Source organism: Gigantopelta aegis, chromosome 6 (genome assembly GCF_016097555.1).
Source record: "Gigantopelta aegis isolate Gae_Host chromosome 6, Gae_host_genome, whole genome shotgun sequence".
Classification (NCBI taxonomy): domain Eukaryota; kingdom Metazoa; phylum Mollusca; class Gastropoda; order Neomphalida; family Peltospiridae; genus Gigantopelta; species Gigantopelta aegis.
In genome coordinates, this window is record NC_054704.1 from 43,328,621 (window position 1) to 43,350,252 (window position 21,632).

General features: G+C 36.2%; 1 protein-coding gene across 2 annotated transcripts in view; it reads left to right on the forward strand.

Moving 5' to 3' along the window:
• The window catches only part of LOC121374154, a 251,009-nt gene that overhangs the window by 7,608 nt on the left and 221,769 nt on the right, over positions 1–21,632 (forward strand). For both annotated transcript variants that reach the window (XM_041501121.1, XM_041501122.1), the window contains exon 2: positions 3,997–4,293. In XM_041501121.1, the coding sequence (XP_041357055.1) occupies positions 4,196–4,293 (98 nt within the window). In that variant the 5' untranslated portion in view covers positions 3,997–4,195. The remainder of the gene's footprint in view (positions 1–3,996; positions 4,294–21,632) is intronic.

Consider the following 21,632-nt stretch of genomic DNA (forward strand, 5'->3'; position numbering starts at 1 on the left):
CACATCTAGTTTATACAGGTATCACTACTCTAACAATGAACTATATACAGGGTTACTGACATTCATTTCACATTACACCTCTAGTTTATAGATATGACTACTCTAACAGTGAACTATATACAGGGTTACTGACATTCATTTCACATTACACCTCTGGTTTATACAGGTATCACTACTCTTAACAGTGAACTATATACGTGGTTACTGACATTCATTTCCACTTTACACCTCTGGTTTATACAGGTATCACTACTCTAACAGTGAACTATATTCTGTCTCAAATAATCATGTGTTCCCTTATTTTTTTTCCATCAGTATAGAACAACACCAAACAAGTGTCTCTTTCTAGTGTGTAATGTGGATTGTGAGCACTATTTATTTACTTTTTACCCACAATTGTCAAAAGCTGTTTTCTAATTTTTAAAAGAAAATACTTCTATATTCAATTATTTTAAGACATCACTATCACTACACGTGTGTGTTTGTGTGTGTGTGTGTGTTTGTGTGTATACCAGCCTTGGTGGCGTCGTAGCAGGCCATCGGTCTACAGGCTGGTAGGTACTAGGTTCGGATCCCAGTCGAGGCATGGGATTTTTATCCAGATACCGACTCCAAACCCTGAGTGAGTGCTCCGCAAGGCTCAATGGGTAGGTGTAAACCACTTGCATCGACCAGTGATCCATAACTGGTTCAACAAAGGCCATGGTTTGTGCTATCCTGCCTGTGGGAAGCGCAAATAAAAGATCCCTTGCTGCTAATCGGAAAGAGTAGCCTATGTAGTGGCGACAGCGGGTTTCCTCTCAAAATCTGTGTGGTCCTTAACCATATGTCTGACGCCATATAACCGTAAATAAAATGTGTTGAGTGCGTCGTGAAATAAAACATTTCTTTCTTTCTGTGTGTTTGTGTGTGTGTGTGTGTTTGTGTGTGTGTGTATATATGTAGTTTTCTTTGGTTTTAATTCTACATATTATAATATACATGTAAAAATAACACCTGTTGAAGCAAATAATTCAACCCAATGCTAAAAATATTTAGGTTTTTTTTCTGCATATTTTCAGTTATTTTATGACTTTAATATTTAATAACAATTTAAAATATTTCAATATTCTATTTCTGTCATAGAGATTTATACAGAATGGTGTTTGTAAAATGTATGAAGTGGTCTTATCATGGCTTTGGACATTGGCCAATCCCTATTTCAGACATGAACACTTGATGATAAGAATTGTTTGCATAAAAACAAAGACACAGTCACCTAATATATTTAGCAAATATTGTTTCTTTAATGCATGAATGTAATACATATTCTCAGTTTTGGCTTAACTAAAAGAAGAAGCTTTAAACATTTAATCATAAGAATCTGATAACATTAATATAACATGGTGTTCATTCATCATTACTTACTTCAGGCAGAAATGTGATACACTACCTACATGTTCTTACAAGAGGCTGCCAATATTTCTCAAATCTGATAACAATTAACATGCTGCGTGGCTTCTTGTGTACAGTCGCCCTGGTGACATATTTACAGGTAAAATAAATGCTACCAGAAAACTATAACTGTAACTAATTGAAGTAAAGTTATCAATAATTTGCGAATGGTTATCTAGATCACATTAGCATTAATTCTAATCTACTGTTAGTGATAGGCAAAATTTTCTAATTTTCATTATAGATCTCAGGAAAAAAGCATCTGAGTATTATTTAGGGCTGGATTTAGCTCAGTCGGTTGAGTGATTGTTTGAGGTGCTTGCCTCGCAGGATCGAATCATCTCAGTGGATCCATTCATCTGATTGGGTTTTTTCTCGTTCCACCCAGTGCACCACAAGTGGAAAAAGACAGGAAAGCACATATAAAAGATCCCTTAGTGCATTAGGAAAAATATAGCGTGTTTCCTCTTATTACTATTATTTATAATCTCTTTATCACTTCAGTGAATACTTTCAAAAGCAAAAGAAATATCTAAATATATACTTAATCATTTGTGCCTTTTTGTTATTTTTTTTGTTATTGAACTAGAACTATATCTTAATACAGTTAAAAAGGAAACAAAAAACAAAACAAAACTAAATAAAAATAAAAAAGAACAACAAATGCAATTTGATAACTTTAATCTATATTAAAATGTTAATTTTTTTTAGAAATGTCTTGTTTGAAAATAGCATTTTATGACCATTTAGCACATATAACTTTATATTTCTTAAGATAATATTTTCTGAATCATGTTTACCATAAAAATGTGTTTGATTAGTCTGGAATTGATGTAAACCATGTTCATAAAAAAAAAAAAAAGTTTAACCATCATTACCAGGACGCAGATAAAAAAGTGCTGTCCTAAAGAGCAGCTGACGAAGTACATGATGCCTTTAATACGGTAATGAAGTCAACTGCACAAGACACGACTTCTCCGTGCACACATTATTAGATACAACTCACGTCGGTTTTTTGTTCAAATTCCGCTATTGTTGATCAGACAATTGTAGGCATAGCTAGTTGGGCTTCTAATGAATAGGACAATCGGACATGTCCTGCCTTGCCAAGTGAAAATTCCATCCTACTTGACTTGAACAGGCCATGGACAGAGCGTTACCAAAGCAAACAGCGAAGGTGACACAGTAAATGTTGCTGTTTGTTTACAATGACACACGATCACTTGCTTTTAGCCGATTTTCATTTGCTGTTGGAATTCTTGATGCAAATAAGCCTTGATTTTCTATATATATATATGCTTTTCTCACTGTTAAAATGATACCAAATTTATTTAGAACTGTTGTGGTGTTTTAACAGACTGCTCCATAATATTTCAGTAATGAAACTTACTTCATCAACCCCTGCAATTAAGAAAATGTCCGCGGAAAAAAACCATGCCATTAAAAAAAACCCTGAAATAGTCCAAGGCAAAAAAGTACTGTAGAGAATTAATAACTCCACGGCAATCTGCACTGCATTGCCGACTGCCGTAGACAATTGCAGGGCTTGCTTCAGAATGACAGAACAGTAACATTAATATATGTTTTTTTGCTGCGGACATTTTTTTTAATTGCAGGGGTTGCTGAAGTAAGTTTCATTACTGAAATATTTATAGATAGTCTTTTTACTGTTAAAACACCTCAACAGTTCTAAATAAATCTGGTATCATTTTAACAGTGAGAAAAACTATACTGACGTGCAAAAGAATCTTTACAAGGCTTGAAATTGTATTATTCAAAACCAACAAATAGTACATTGGGATTTGATATTATCAAGAAGTTCAGCATCTAAACATTATAATGCACTTCATGATACATACATCAAATTATTCAAATTTTATGGATGTAAAGTTTCTTTTGGACGTCAGTATGTTTTGCAGGTAAATTGCTGACCCCTTTACAAATGTATGTAATTTGATTTAATAACTTTAAATACGACTTTTGAAAAAAAATTGCAATTTGTATTATTTTAGCAGTGTATTGCTTTGTAACTATTTTGTTTTTGTTTAAAAATTTAAATACACTTACATGTATACTGGATTTTTAAAAGCTTGCTGGAAAAATTGTTTTAATAATATATATAATAAAAACAGTATTTTATTTTAAAAGTTTGCACAAAAGCCCCACTGATTTTTATGATTGGTTAAATTCTTCTTCTTCCTTATTACTGTCTCAAAGATTAATACCAAGGAACACGTGTGCTGCTATCACTTATTAAAAAGACAAGATAATAGTAGTTATTTATTATGATAAGGGAGGGTGAAAGCTTATTTACAAATAAGATATATTTTCTTAAATGAATCGCTACAGCACATGCCAAAGTGATGTCATAGCTTACAATAGTTTTACGATATTGTAGTGCTAAGATAGCTTCGAAAATATGGTCCCAGGTGTCTATAATGTTATTAATATATATTTTTAAATAGTTAAAAAAACCTCCATTAATTAACAATAACATATTACAATAACTATCCTGTCACAAATGTCTGTTAAATTGAGTAGCTTTAAACTCCTATTTTTCAGGTTCTGTTTTATCGCCAGAATGATCAAGTAGCGTCTCTAGAAACAGGAACTACTGAACTAAACTGATGTGAAATGTTTTGGAGTGTACTGAGGCTGTTTTCTTCTACACAACTGTTTGATGATTTCATTTGAATGGGAGTCTATACATTATGGAATTTTACTTACATCTACATGAGACGTAGCATAGCTATTGTCAGGAATGGTCTCCAAAGAAAACGTCCTCCAACGGATTAACGTGGAGCTAGAAGAGGGATGGGAAGCCAAATTGAGCCCGGAGGGACGAATTTTCTATGTCAAGTAAGCTTCTCATTATATAGTCAACGATTATTGAAAATCATCTTCCAAGATGAGCTTGGAAGTATTGACAAAGGTAACTGCATTAATGAACAGTTTTCAGGGATTAAACTGTCATTTCCTAAATCGCCAAATTATGTGAGTTAAAGTTGAATCTGTTGAATCTATTTTATTATGAAATTGCCAAAAAGCTAATTTAAATAGTGCTTGTTATATGTAGATCTCCCACCATTTTAACGGTTTGACTAATTGAAATTTGAGTTTGGTTTCAGATTTGGTGACAAAATTCACCAAAGGATAGTAATATTTAGAGTCTTAACTTCATCCCTGAATGTTGTATTCAAATGTATGAGTTTTAGACTTTGACCTTCAGTTATTTGTTATCATTTCCCCAAAACATGCCATGGACCTATTTGTATGGTATTAGGTGTCAAAGGTATATGAATATATATTAATACTAATTTTAACAACCTATTTGTAAGCCTGAATTGATAGAGTGTAAAGTCTTATGTCATAAAAACATATAAAACTACTAATGAAAAAAATGGTTCCGATATGTATTACATATTTTTTTAATGTTGTCTTTGGTACATCTAGCTTAATGTTATTTAGTGTGGCTGTACTATACTGGAATGATTGCAATACATAAACTGTGACATGAACTGTGTGAAAAAAAATCTGTCATAATTGTCCTTTAATAAGCACAATTGACTTGTGCCTGCAGCATTTTCTTTAAAAACCCCACAACCCCACATTAACTGGCTGATCTGATGGAAATAGCCTTTAAAGATTGATTGTGTAATATTATATGGTGCCATGTAGAATTCTTTGATGAGACAACAGAAAGCTGACATCGGTTATGCTGCAGACAGAAATAGGGTTGTTATTACAAGAGTTTGAATCAAATAATGAAAAGTAACACACTTAATCTAATAAGTGAGATTGACTCTTGAGGTGGGTGGAGGATGCAGACCGGCACCTACATCCTTTCTCATTTTTATCCATGGAGTGCTGAACGGGCATGACTCTTTCTTAAAGCTGCAATCTCTAGTAAAAAAACACATTTTGTCTTGCCTTTACGAAGAAGGAAGGAAATGTTTTATTAAACGATGCACTCAACACATTTTTATTTACGGTTATATGGCGTTGGACATATGGTTAAGGATCACACAGATATTGAGAGAGGAAAGCCGCTGTCGCCACTTCATGGGTTACTCGTTTCGATTAGCAGCAAGGCATCTTTTATATACACCATCCCACAGACAGGATAATACATACCATAACCTTTGATATACCAGTTGTGGTGCACTGGCTGGAGCAAGAAATAGCCCAGTGGGTCCACCAATGGGGATCGATCCCAGACTGACAGCGCATCAAGCGAACGTTTTACCACTGGGCTACATCCCGCCCCTGCCTTTACGAAGTATAAAGGTAAGACATAGGTACATGTATTACTTTTCTGATGGTAGTAGTGACAGCATCAACTTCTGCATTTAGCTCAGTGTTAAATATCTGTGTTTAGCTCCAGTTTTACACACTATAAATCATATTTCAATGAATTGGATTTATAGCTGCATGTCCATTATCATGCATGTGAAAAACAGAAAAAATGAATTAAAATTTTAATTGCACATTTGAAAGTTTAAAGTTTTTTATAGCTATTTTAAAAGTTGTTTTTTTTAAACATGCATTAAGATAAACATCAATGGATGCAACTGTCGGAGGTCTACATACAATAAATTTATGGTAGGCAAGATATTTAATTCTGCAGAATTTGTGATAAACATTTAGAATAATTTTTCTTGCATAGTAGATAGATACATCCAACTATTTGTTTTTATACATGATAGATAGGCCTGTCTTTCCATGGGGACAGCTGACAAACTCCATTTAGCCAATAATAATGTCATTTATCTGAAACTATGACAAGATATAACTCATTTTTTTCTGACGCTCGCCAAGCATACATCATTTCAAAGAAACGGCTATATCTCGTATTATGTTGTGATTAATTTCCTTGTCTTAAACAGCCTCTAACGTTAACATTTATTTTGTTTAACAACACCACTAGAACACATTGATTAATTTATCATTGGATGTCAGCCATTATGTAAATCTGAATTATACTAGAGGACAAAACCTGTACAGCACATACCATGACTTTTAACAAACAAGTTGTGGTGCACTGGTAAAATATGTTTTAATCTACGGAAGTATAAGTTTCTTGCAGTGATGTGCAAGTCTTCAGTTTGTTTGCTGTCCACTATCACTCACAGTAATTTAGGGAAGCATTAATTTCAGGATCTACAGTATGTAGTTATCATTTACTATTTAGCTCTAAAATCTGTTAAATAATATTTTTAATTTCCGTTAAAATATTTTTCATTCCATAATGCTGTAGATAAAATACATCTCGGAGCTTTTTAAAAAACACATTATCCCAAACCTTCCCCATTATCTCATGCTCTTTATTTTTAGCAGGCCATATTTTTGTTAACACTAGCAGGACATATTTCTTTTAGCTAAATAAATAAAAAAAAGAGTAACAGCAGGCTATATTTTACTATCTTATTTCAAGCACCTGCATGGTGGCGTGTTAATTTAAAACAGGTAACAGCTTATATTAATACCATTCAGGTTTTACTTCAGTCAAACCTCTCAAAACCGGACCCTCTGTAAACCAGAATTGTCTCAAAACCGGACATTTTTCATTTTAAAAATATCTATACATAAGAGAATCTCTCTAAACCGGATACCTTTTATAACCAGACTTTTTACTTGGTCCGTAGGGTGTCCGGTTTAGAGGAGTTCCACTGTATATGTATTACGTTGTTCGAGGGAACTATAAGGTGGCATTTTAAGACAGATGGCTGCTTAATAACAGCTGTCTGCATGAGCAGGTTTGACCACACATTGTAGGCGTTCTCACTTTACTTATAATGTACATACACAACAAAACATTCTTGAACAAATAATATTTGGTTTCCAGCCGATGTAGCGTGTACATACATGTACCCAGTTTATGGGTCATGAAACTCTGTGACTTGCAATCGGACCATAGAAATTTTTGTTATAAATTTCTTCTTTAGTATTTTTAATCACAATGATGAAAATATTTACTTTTTTGTTTATATTTAATTAAGATTTATTTATGTTGTCAAAGACATGGTAACTGTGGCTGCCAACCTCACATATAGATATACACATATACAGTGTATATATTGTAAATATATATATTCTGTATCAATATATATCGCCAATTGTCGAAAACCGTACGAAATCGAAAACCGTATTATTTTACTTCCGGGTATTTTGTAATGTCTGTGCATGTTCGATCGTTGATACGACAAGAACTTCTTGTTAAGGAAGTACACTTAAAACAAATTTCCTTAAAAATGCGGGGGAAAAAGTAAGAATACGTTTTATGCACAGTGAAATGTATTATTACAGTTAATTTGCACCCTGGAATCTTAATGAATGCAATGCAAATGCATCCCTAAACAGCAACAGGTGCACGACGGAATCCACACAACCAAACATGTCTGCTAGCACTGCCAAATGAGTAATGACGGATCATTTCCGGATAGCTGCTTTTAGGTCACGTGACTGTCATGTTACTGTTTTCGCGGGAAAAGCCGATTTTATGTTGTTGCCATTACGTTGATAACGTCATAGTACGGTTTTCGATAATGCTTTTAAAATGACGTTTACTTATCACCTGGTGTAATTTTTGATGGAAATGGGATTACATGCGAGTATGTACTTACCTTTTTATACATTTTATTTCTAAATTCAACAAGATAAACATTAATGTTGTTAAATTGATAGCCTGGCATGACTGAGCATGCGCACCAGCCATTTCCTCTTAGTTGTATGGTTTTCTATTAAACGAGGATATATATATATATAATATCATTCTTTAACATAACTGGGTGACTGGTTTTAGTGAAACAAGAAATAAAGTTATGTACATTTAAACCTGATTAGCTTGTAAGCGTTGTCTGCACGTTTAAAAAAAAAACCCATCTTTCATTTCAACATATTTTCGAGTAGGTAATATCCAATTAAGGTTCAAACACACTGTCCTGGGCATACACCTCAGCTGTCTGGGCTGTCTGTACAGGACAGTTGGTTAGTTGTTAGTTAGTCAGTGGTTAGTGAGAGAGAAGAGGATGTATAGTGACTTACACCTACCTATTGAGCCGTTAAGAACTCTCTCTGGGTGGGAGCTGGTAACGGGCTGCAAACCCTGTATCTACACATCACCAGCCTGTAAGCCGATGGCTTAACCACTGTGCCAACGAGGCCGGTAAAAAAGAAAAAAAAAAATCATCTGTTAAAGTACATAGGCAGGTGTTTGTTTACACTAACCACCTCAAAGCATGAATCAGACAAGTGCCACCACATTTGTCAACTCACTAGCACTCAAGAGTAACCAACGATGAGAATTACACATTACAGGTATCACTTGAGAGTTTTATATGTGGTGATGAAGTACGTCACATCTGCTTAATGATTCACCTTTTTTAAGAAAACACCTGTCTTAAAAGCCCATATATCATTGTCACAAATCATCTAATAGATGAATACAGGTTTAACTATATATATATAATGAAAAAACAAGACAAAACTACGCCTAGTAAAAACTTCTGTTTTTGTACTGACAAAGTCATATGGTGAGATATAGGTCTTACTATATATACTCTTCAAAAGAAGAAACGCAAAACCACATTGTCGTAACATTTGGAGAATTGATTTAATTATTGAATGGTGAGTCCGATAATTACCAAATGTTGCAGGATTGTTCACAATTCACTCTAGTCCATTGTGAGTAAGTGATAGGACACACCACCAAGGTCAAGGTCATCTGGAGTCAATACCGGGTGTGGCCTCCGCGTGTGTTGACAACTGCCTGGCACCGCCTGCCCATTGAAGCAACCAGAGTACGGATGACGTCCCGGGGGATGGTGGCCCACTCGGCCTGCAAGGCTGCTGCCAGCTCGGGCAGGGACTGGGGCTGTGGTTGTCGCTGTCGGAGGCGTCGGTCCAACTCGTCCCATAGATGCTCAATTGGGTTCAAATCCGGTGATATCGATGGCCAAGGAAGGACATTAATGTTGTTGTTCTCTAGGAAAGCCGTTGTGAGACGTGCTGTGTGAGGCCTGGCGTTGTCATGTTGGAACACTGCGTTGGCGTTGGCCATAACTGGAACGATGTGTGGCCGGAGGATCTGGTCAATGTAGCCCTGTGCATTCAGGTTGCCCTGCACGTGGACCAGGTCAGTTCTGCCAGTGTGTGACATGGCTGCCCACACCATGACACTACCCCCGCCGAATCTGTCCACTTCCTGCACGCAGTTTGCCGCATAACGTTCACCACGACGCCTATACACGCGACATCTTCCATCATGACGTCGGAGCAGAAATCGGGACTCGTCACTGAACCACACCTGTCTCCATCGCAGTTGAGGCCATTGTCGATGAATCTGGCACCACTGCAGTCGGAGTCGACGGTGTTGTGGTGTTAAGATGACACCTCGAACTGGACGTCTGGCACGAATTCCTACCTCACGTAGGCGGTTCCGTACGGTCTGGTCGGATATCCTGCGCAAACCTGGTATTGCTGCGGCTGTGGAGGTGGCAGTAGTCAATCGTTCCCGAAGGTGGCGTACCCGGATCCGTAGCGGTCCTGCCCGGGGGTAGTGACCCGTGGTCGACCGGATCTAGGGAGGTCACGTGTTGATCCATGTTGCTGGTAACGGTCCCACAGTCTGGAGATGGTGCTTGGGGACACATGGAATGCCCTGGCAACGGCCGTTCTGGATTCGCCTGCGTCTAGTCGGCCGATGGCATTGTTTCTCTGCGGTTCACTGAGACGTGGCATGTCCTGGATTGTCAACTGTCGGCCAGATACAGAGGCCAGGCAAGCGAACACCCTACACTTTTATACTGTCGGTGTTCATGTTGCACGTGCAGACAACGCACGTGCAGTGGTGACATGGTTTGCACGTGGCTGCGTTTTTGCGAATATTCACATTTTGGAACTTTATTGTACAGTAGCTGCGTTTTATCGAATGTAACCGTGGGAATGTGTTTGGGACATGCAATGACCTTATATTCACAAAGCATGAACCGGTAGGAAACATAAAATCGGAGTTATAACCCATTTGTACCCTTTTGCGTTTCTTTTTTTGAAGAGTATATATATCACAAACATACATGGCCCCATGTTTGATGCGATTGGGGAAATTAGTGTGAGTAAATCATACTCGGAATATTTTTTCAGGCCACTGAATGATACAGTACACCACTGTTAAATTAATTTATTGAAACAGACATATAGTGTAATATATATATACATGTATATATTGGGAATTTTTTGCATAGAAATTGGGAATTTTCAGTGCCACTTTCTTTTGGGAAGGGTCCCATGTTCGGACCCACAGAACCCCTGGATGAGACCCTGATATAACAGCATCAAGTTTTGCATTTAGGTCTTTACTGTTTTCACATTTAGCTTTATTATTTAAGTCCTAGATCGATGGAACCTGAAAAACAGCTCAGTTGCAATTGTTAAAAAAAAGCTCATGTATCTTATTTTGAAGTATTAATAATACATACTTTTTTAAACCTAGTGTAATTAATGTTCTATCACAAATTTAGAAGATGTTATATAAAATTAAAAAAAAAATTTTTTTTTAATATGTGAGCTATATCAGTGTTTATAATCTGATACCCAGTATTTGATAAGCGTATACCTGACCAGATATACCAGATATAATGTATGTCAGGCATTTAATTCTAGTTTTTAACTTGTCCTGATTTTATTACATAAAAACATCTTCTAAACACTAATCAAGTGTGTAATATATATATTTATTATCTTTCTGGTACAGTAAATAATCAGTGTGCAATATATATATATATCTATTATCTTTCTGGTACAGTAAACATATGATCGCCACAGGTCGATAACACATCTGACAAGAAAAGTCATGACGTGTCAATAAAGTACATACATATTTGTGTTTCTCAGTATGTTTACAGTACATGTATACAATTATACAGACACACACTGGAACCGTGCCACAAATTACTCACAAACAACTCACTCATAATCTTAAGGTGCATGCACCTACCAACAACACTGACCCTTGTCTGTCTACCCATGTCTACAGCTGTGGTATATATATATAGTGATTCTCAGGGTACTTAACATCATTAATAACTACTACCTCCACAAGAAAAGTTATTGTTATGAGCACGTGTCGTTTGTCGTATATGTACATGTAGTATTATATTAAACCATGCTTTGAGGATTTGAGAGCGACAGACTGTTAAGGTGACGTTAAGGCTTGTAACATATATGTGAAGTTTCATTGTCTGAGTAGTGGCGTAGCGTGGTTTGCCAAATCCCAGGACAAAGTGCCCGGGGCAAGGCAAGTATTGCACCCCCTAACCAGTGGACCGTTAGCACATCCCAAGTCCCTTCCACCAGTCCAAAATTTTGCACCCAGGGCAACCGCCCCGGTGGCCCCGCCCATGCTACGCCACTGTGTCTGAGTATTTGCATCTGTTAACTTAGTCGTCAGAAAACTAACTTTTCAGTTGTCGCATAACATTTATGTGTTGTTATATTAGTGAATGAATGAAATGATGTTTAATGACACTACGACAGAATGAAAAAAAAGTAGCAGCTATGAATACATTCAGGCTGTTATATGGTTGGTATACAAACACATTCAATACTAATCTAGTGGTTGTTAATATTAAAAATACATGATCATATACTTTATATGATTTCTATCTCTGTTGGCATTACTTAAACATGCTGATGTCCCGATTATTTGCTTTGCTCGCTTGACCCATTTGACCATTGTAGTAGTGTTGGTATAAAGTGTTCCTACTGGCAGCAGCTAGTGGGAATTCCCTATTAGTTCAGTTGGTAGAGCGCTGGATTCAAATCCCCTCAGTGAAGGTTGATTTTTGTGTTAAACCATTAATCAATGTCTTGTTTCAGGATCGAGTATAAATTAGTGCAATAAACAGTGACCACACTGGAAAGAATTTTGCTTTAGGCAACTGTCACATATGTATTGTATTTCTTTTGAAATAATTTTAAAAATGGCTAATTTTAAAGAACATTTTATTAGCCACTTTGTATAAAAATTAGCAGTTGGCTAAATTGACAATGAACAGAATGATCGAGTACTTTATTTCTAGTTCTTTGTTCCTTTGGGCATTAGATTTTTAATGATTACATTTTTAAAGTTGAATTCACTTTTAATATTCTCTTTATCAAAACAAATTACAGTCATATATACATTTGATACACAAATGATGCATACTATTTACGTGAGAAAGCGAAGAAAAAAATATACTGATTTTCATTAAATTGCATTTACACAATTGATTTACAAACATCTTTGAACATGAAACCCCTGCATATATTTTCTGATAAACTTTTGCCTATTCCAATCTGTGGAAAGTGAATTTGCTAAGAAAAATAACATGACTGGCATTGTTTACTGTTATGCTATAGTAATGTTGTGATATAGCTAAGTAGGTTAGGGTTTCATGCAAGTCCATACCACAAGACATATTTGTCTTTAAAATATTTTAGTTTAGCATTACTATAAGTCAACTTCTCAAGTTATTAAACAGTATTTTGAAGGAACATTTTTAGTTATAAATGAAATAATAGATATTTTGTTTTTGTCTTAACACTTGACAAAACCTTTTAATTACATTGTTCAACATAATAAATTAAAAATGGAAAAGCAACATACCATGTAATTTTATAAGTGTAGAAGTGTTTGACATCAATCAAAAAATAAAATTTAAGTTCTCCATGTAAGCCAATGTAAACTAATGATTATCAAAATATACTGTTTATACGGTTACTGGTTTCACTTTATGTAAATATATGTGTAATATATACATTGTTTAATGAATATTATTATAGCAATTCATGTATATTTGTATGGTGTATAATAATAATAATCAAATAATTAAATATTCAATATAATTTTGTATTTATAAGTTATTTATATTTTGACTTTTTAATTAATTTTTATAACCATTTTTGAACATAGTACTAGCGATGAAGGTAATAATAATAACTGATCTAGTGCGATGTTTATTGACCACATTCAAGTCTAGACATGGGTCTACAAATACCAGTAGAAATAAATAAACAAATGTTTAACGACACCCCAGAGCAAAAAATACATCGGCTATTGGGTGTCAAACTATGGTAATACAAACAAATAAAGTGATGATCAACATCAATATAAAAATTCAAGTTTTAAATAAAGAACTGTGCAAAAATACAAATATCACAGATAGATATTGACTTTTACTCAAAATACTAGTAGATACCAGTAGATGTTGATCAATTATTGATGAGTACATATTAGTAATTATTCCCACAGTATGCGATGAATCATTTGCCACCAGTTGGTACATGTCTGTTAATAATATCAATTGATCGTGCATATGGTTGCCATAGTAATGACATCAATAACCGTAACTATATATATGCTTTTCAGTGTATACATATACAAATAGATTTTTAATAACAATTTGTTTTCTTTTCTGTCGATAACAGATTAAACTTCTTGAGAAGATAAGACAGTAATTATTTCCAATCAGCTAGATGAAAATAATTGCTAATATGAACTAACAATATTTTATTTTTACAAACAGGCTTGTCAGCCATGAATTTAGACAATTAATTATAGATCTAAAATTATTTCATAGAATAGGACATATATTTGTATCATTGAATATATATATACGACTAAAAGCAGATGTCAGTGTGGAAGCAGCAGGCTTTCTTTCTAGCTCAGTAAACCAAGTGCAAGCCTTCGAGAATTGAAAATGTATGCAACAAATGTTTTTCTCAACACAGTTCGTTTTGCGTAAAACCCATTACAATCTTGATGAACATTCTAAGTCTGACACACTGATGGAAAATGGTTTATTACATTTATGTGAGCAGCATGTGAATGAATGGAAATAGGAATGAGAATAAATGTTTAATGACACCCCAGCACATACAAACTACACATTGGCTATTACAAATGAAGCAATCGTTCATGCAGGGGCAGTATGTAGCCCAGTGGTAAAGCGCTCGCTTGATGTGCGGTCGGTTTGGAATCGATCCCCGTTGGTGGGCTTATTGGGCTAATTGTTGTTCCAGCCAGTGCACCATGACTGGTATATCAAAGGCAGTGGTATGTGCTATCCTGCTATAAAAGATCCCTTGCTACTAATGTAACAATGTAGCACGTTTCCTCTAAGACCATAATATGTCAGAATTACCAAATGTTTGACATCCAATAGCCAATGATAAATAAATCAATGTGCTCATGCAGTTTTTAGTGTGGAAATAATTGTATGCTAAATGCCAAATAATCAACTGATGTGCTGAGCATTCATTTAGCATATATTACTTTCCTATCACAGCATGTGAATAAACCAATTGTTCATGTACTTTGTCAACTGTTTAAAAGTGTGAAAATAACCATTTGTTAGATGCCAAGTAGCCAAATAATGAGCTGAGCATTCATTAAACATACATGCATGTGCCTTTTCTTTCCTGCAGCTGAAAGGAGGAATTCCTAATGCGTAGCTTGCACGGATAATAAATAAACATATAAAAGACTGCTTACATCAACAGGCGCACCTTAGGGAGCAATAAACATTTTCAAAATGCCAAGACGAAATTGCCATTTGTTAGCATGATGGATACATAATCACACATTTTTTCCCTGTGATTTACCAGTTTGTGGCAACAAGCGACTGCTGCATGCATTCAGGCACTCATAAGTAGCCATCAAGACCAACCAAGTATATAAAGACATCTTGATTATGGCATTCCGTGTGTTATTGACGCTTATAAAGACATGGTTAACCCAGGCCATCAGAGCTTTTTTTCCGGGCTCGTCAATGCCAGGCAAATTATATCCCCTGAGATACACCATCCCATTCGGTATTGTCATTCTGCAAGGCCAATTCCCACTTTGTATAGATGCCATTACCGGGACAATGGAGTCGGTCCATATTAGTACCATTCTTCGCATGGCAATCATGTGTTAAATCAAGTCTTCTGGCCACAGTTCTTATCCGTCTAATTTTCAGACTTTTAAATTATTTTTTTCGCTACCTTCAGCTGAGTTCTTCAACGGGTATTAGCAGAATAGCTGTGCATGCTGTTTCCTGCTAAAACTATTTAGTATCGAACTGATGTGAAGATTGTGCATTAGGAGGCTGCGTCTATCACAGCGGGATTACATGTTTCACGTTTAATCAAGACAGCATGGAAATCGTCACTTCTGTTTCCTCCAACAGGATTGGTGCTAGTGTTGTCAGCATGATGAAGGAAATTAAACTTCAGTTCCTTTGAGACATGCTATTTTCTTTTCTTCCTGTTTTTCAAAAGCACCTACAAAGATGAGATTAAAGAATGTATGTTAAGGGTAATGTTCAGTTAACTTTCCATACCTAAAAAAACAGGGTTCAACAAATCCGACCCTCGGTCCCGGCTATGAACTTTTGTTCTGGACTAGTGGACATTATCAACTGTATTACTATATTATTAGATAACAGACACTATAGCCAAAATTTCTGTGAGGACCAGTGACTTTCTCAAACAGTTGTCGAACACTGTAAAAAATAATGGAAAAAAGATATGGCTCTGTTGAATGTCTGTGTCTTTCGACTTCTTGCTTGTCATTGCAAGTGAGAAAATTCTCTAGATCGGGTTTCAATGAGTTTGGTATTGGAAATACACTGATTTAAATTTAGATTAAAATAATTTGATTCCACAGGGCAATAAATCCTACTGGTAGCATTTCAGGTAGACTTAACATTGGAAAGCTGTGAGTTCTGCAATGCTATCATAAATTTTCCACCCCTAGGGATGTAAGCCTTGACAAAAATCACTGTGAGCATTCGATCGTCTCCCCCAGATGGTACTGACCGACCCCTCTGGCTCATGGACTAATAGATAGTATAGAGTTATTGAAATTACTCCATTTCTAAAAACAATCAATTAGAAAAGAAAAATAATATTTAAGAACACCTCAACACATTTCATAATACTGGTGCAGTATTTTTTGTCCTTTGTTTTCCAATCATTCACCATTCTGTTAAAACTAAGGACTAGTTCCCATGTCTGATGAGCTGTCAGAACTGTGGATTTGAATATGTGGATTTTTCTATTGTCATTTCAGCCACCACATTTGTCAATATGTTGCATACAAATGTTTAATTTATGTTTTTAATGACATTGATTTCATACCATGCAGGCACTTTGTTCCACAGACTACTTCAGATTCTTTTTTATTCATCGTCGAAGATTAAACTATTATAATGTTACAGTCAATAAGAATCAAACAGGATTTCTGGTCTGAAAACCTGCCTCCACCAAAACTTTTATTGTGATATTGCTGATGTAGATATGTCAGTTATGGTCAGGTTTTATCTTTTGATCTCTGCTTTGACCCACTAGACTGTATGTTGTTACTTCTGAAAGTGATTCATCACTGACGGCCTTAAAAATTCACATGCAGATTATATTTTAAGGTTCCTGTCTGAACATTAAAAGTTCAGACATAATCAACCTTGACAGGAAACTCCACAATAACAGTGATCACCGTTATATGCTGTGTATGCCACAGAACCAGAACTGTATTAATTAATGTGCCCATATACCACTTGAGGTCCGTTAAGTTTATCCCAACTCCGTTCTATGACAGGGCCAGTGGCCTGACTTGGAACATGTGTGCCACAAGCTATATAAAATTTGCATAGTTTCATGTTTGTATGCGGCAATCAATGGCAGGTTGGTGATAGTTGAGACTGTGATTGCAAGTTGCAGGTTCCAATGTACCAAATCAATTCCTATTGCTGATAATGTTGTTTGCTAATAACATTGATATAAGCTACATTTCAACACACCTTGGCAGTACATCGATAAAAAGTGTGGCATATCACATTTAATCTACCTGCAAGAAAGTGGGGAGAGGGTCACATATCATTTAAGAGATGTGTTTATTAGCAACCCTCATTTTTGCTGAAAATCCCAGTTCCATTTGTGGGGGTACCCTGCTCTGTACTGGTTTCAATCTCTTGTGTATACTGCATACCAAGTTTTGTAAGTAACAAATAAATGTGTATTTATGTATTGGCAGTGGATAATAGTATTTCCACAAATAATCAATGTTAATCATTGGCTGTTGGACGTCAAACATTTGATAAATTTTGACATGTAGCCTTAGGGCGGAAACCCACTACACTTTTGCATTAGTAACAAGGGATCGTTTATATGCACCATCCCACAGACAGGATAGCACATTCCACAGCTGTTCATATACCAGTCACAGTGCACTGGGCCACCGACGAGGATCAATCTTAGACTGACCGTGCATCAGGCGAACGCTTTACGTCTTGCCCCTTGCCAGCAGCAAATGCTGCTCAATGTTAAGTCTACCTGAACCGCTACCAGTAGGATTTATTGCCCTGTGCAATCCCATTATTTTAATGTAAATTTAAATCAGTGTATTTCCAATACCAAACTCATTGAAACCCGATCTAGAGAATTTTCTCACTGGCAATGGCAAGCCAAGAGTTCAAAGAAACTGAAGACACAGACATTGAACAGAGCCATATTTTACATAATTTACATGAAGTCAAAGATCTCATTATCTCTTGACGGTTTCCTCAAAATGCCTCATGATAAAGGCTCATGAATCATCAAATTCATTTACCTTGTACATAAGTTAGTTTGCAAAATGACAAAAAGTCAAAAAAGAAAAAAGAAAAGAACAAGAAAAAGAAAACCGACAATATGAATTAAAAACCTAAGTTATAATCTCATCTTAACTCTGATCGGCCTCAGTGGCATCGTGGTTAGGCCATCGGTCTACAGGCTGGTAGGTACTGGGTTCAGATCCCAGTCGAGGCATGGGATTTTTAATCCAGATACCGACTCCAAACCTTGAGTGAGTGCTCCGCAAGGCTCAATGGGTAGGTGTAAACCCCTTGCACCGACCAGTGATCCATAACTGGTTCAACAAAGGCCATGGTTTGTGCTATCCTGCCTGTGGGAAGCGCAAATAAAAGATCCCTTGCTGCTAATCGGAAAGAGTAGCCCATGTAGTGGCGACAGTGGGTTTCCTCTCAAAATCTGTGTGGTCCTTAACCATATGTCTGATGCCATATAACTGTAAATAAAATGTGTTGAGTGCGTCGTTAAATAAAACATTTCTTTCTTTCTTTCTTTCATCTTAACTCTGATTACCTTGATTGAAAGCTTTATCGTTGTTCTATTTAACAAGATAAAAGTGTCAATAAGAATGGATGCCAATCTATCAGGCTTTTTCAGTTTTATATGTTCATCACTTTAAGTTTGAACCATAAAGTGGACCATTATGTTACAGGCTTAATCCAATTGCCTGAAAACAGTTTGCCTGGAATCCTCCTCGTTGCCACGGAGCTGCTGCCTGTAATGATGTTTTTATTGATGAGGCTGCCACCATCGGTGACAAGAAATATATTTGGATGCTAACCAGTGAAATGTGGCAATTACTAAACTGTTCCGCAGATGCTCGCCTTTAAATTGACACATATGAAAAAGCCAGTCAAAGATAGACTGGTTTATGGTCTGTTTAGTTTGTTTGTTTTTTTGTTTTTTTTAAATGTCATTTGATTAATAAACAAATGTCAATGTTCAAGCATGCTGTCCTGGGCACATTTCTCAGCTATCAGGGCTGTCAGTTGTGGACACGGGGGTTAATGGTTAGTTGTTAATGGTTAGTGGAAATTAAGTCTGTTTAGTGGCCTTGCACCTCCTCACTGAACTTTTAAAACTCACTTTGGGTAGGATGCTGCAGGCACTGGAATTAAAGCATAGTGATAAATTAATCATCAACTATTGGATGTCAAACAACTAGTAATTGTAACACCTAATTTTCAGAGGAAATTTGCTACATTTTTCTATTGGCCACAAGGTATCTTTTATATGTACTTTCCTACACACAGGACAGCACGTACAGTGGCCTTTGGTATACCAGTCATGTGGGGAAAACCCAGTGAGTCTGCCGAGGAGGTTTGATCCTAAGACCCAAACACCTCGGACAAGGGCTCTACTGAAATGCTTACCCAACACCTACTGGCCTTAGTTAAAACTATACCGGTCTTAGTTAAGCCTATACCAGTATCTTAACCATTAGGCTGGGATTTGTTTTGTGGGTTTGAAATAATTAATATCTTTACAAGGCTAACTGGGGAAAATTATCAGATTTTGTGGTCATTATAAACAGGCAGCCTCACTTCAAAGTTTGATTAAATATAAACACAATAAATAGTTGACATATTTCATAGTCGTTTACAGTTACATGTATTTTTAATTATATTCAACAACCTAACAATAAAAAGAGTAATCAACATAATATGTAATTGCATTGATACTTAAGACACTTCTTAAACACTTCTAGATCAAAAAGGACTTGTCAGAAGTTTTTATTATTGATATCATTATACAAATATTAAATATTACAAGAACACGTTTGACTGCCCTTATTGAATCCAATGGCTTATTTCCTGTTCCAACTCTTTATGAATCCAATGGCTTATTTCCTGCTCCAACTAGTAGTTAACTAACTGATGTATAAAAGGTGTACGGTATATGTTGTCCAATCTGGGAATGTGCAGAATAGAAAATCACACTGTAGTTCTCTGGAATGGTCAGCCTACTAGTGTATGTGTGCGGGGCTATGGATTGCAGGTAACTTTTCCTTAATCAACTAGCAATTACCACATATACATGTATCTGTCATGTGCACACAATAGCTCATTGTTTACATAATGCGCTGAATGCCACATACATTCCTTTTCTTTTGATACTTGTACATTTAGACCATTGACTTTTGATATGACAGGTTTGAGCTCTGTCTGGTATAGGTTTGGATTTGTCAATCCAATCGTGGGGTGGCAGTCTTCCTACAGACATCTAGTCTAAAGGCGAAGTCACATGATACGAGTGTCTCGTAAGAAAATATCCATGACAATAGCAGATTGTAACAAGACAACATTACGATTTCATTGGTTGCTATGCAATTGGTTATTCTTATAAAAGGCACTCTTAACGTGTGGCATCAACTTAAGGATGTAGTATTGTGGGGAGTGGCAGTCCTTCTGTAGATAAAGCACCTGACGGTTAAAGTTAGTTTTTGTTTAACGACACCACTAGAGCACATTGATTTATTAGACCCCTACTTGTCCAACCAGAGGGGACTATAGGTTTCATCTCCATCCTTCTGTCTATTTGTCTGTCCATCTGTCTGTCTGTCCGTCTGTCCCATGGATGTTTTTCGGATGTGTTTTCCAGAAGGCCTTGAGATATTAACCTGAAATTTTGTGTATAGCTTTATCATGTACTGTTACAGATCAGGTTTGACTTTTATGGCGATTTACTCATTTTTAAATGAAAGAAAGAAATGTTTTATTTAACGACACACTCAACACATTTTATTTACAGTTATATGGCGTCAGACATATGGTTAAGGACCACACAGATTTTGAGAGGAAACCCACTGTCGCCACTACATGGGCTACTCTTCCGATTAGCAGCAAGGGATCTTTTATTTGCGCTTCCCACAGGCAGGATAGCACAAACCATGGCCTTTGTTGAACCAGTTATGGATCACTGGTCAGTGCAAGTGGTTTACACCTACCCATTAGCAGGGTTTGGAGTCGGTATCTGGATTAAAAATCCCATGCCTCGACTGGGATCCGAACCCAGTACCTACCAGCCTGTAGACCGATGGCCTACCACGACGCCACTGAGGCCGGTCATATTTTTAAATGAGTAATGGCCCTTGAACTTAGGCAATGTGAAAATTGTTTTTTTTTACTTCTTTTTTAAAAGGCCTTGAGATATTGAACTGAAATTTTGTATATAGCTTTACCGTGTACTGTTACAGATGAAGTTTAACTTTTATGGCAATTTACCCATTTTTGACAGAGTTATGGCCCTTGAACTTAGGAGGTATGAGAACAATTTTTTCCGGACTTTTGTTTTGCAATACCTGAAATATTGAGGTGAAATTTTGTATATAGCTTTATCGTGTACCTACCGTTACTTCATGATCAAGTTTATTAGTCATCGGCTATTGGATGTCAAACATTTGATAATTATTGATATATAGTCTAAGAGAGAAAACCTGCTATATTTTCCCATTAGTACCAAGTGATCTTTTATATGCACCATCCCACAGACAAGATAGCACATACCACGGCCTTTGATATACCAGTCACAGTGCACTGGCTGGAACA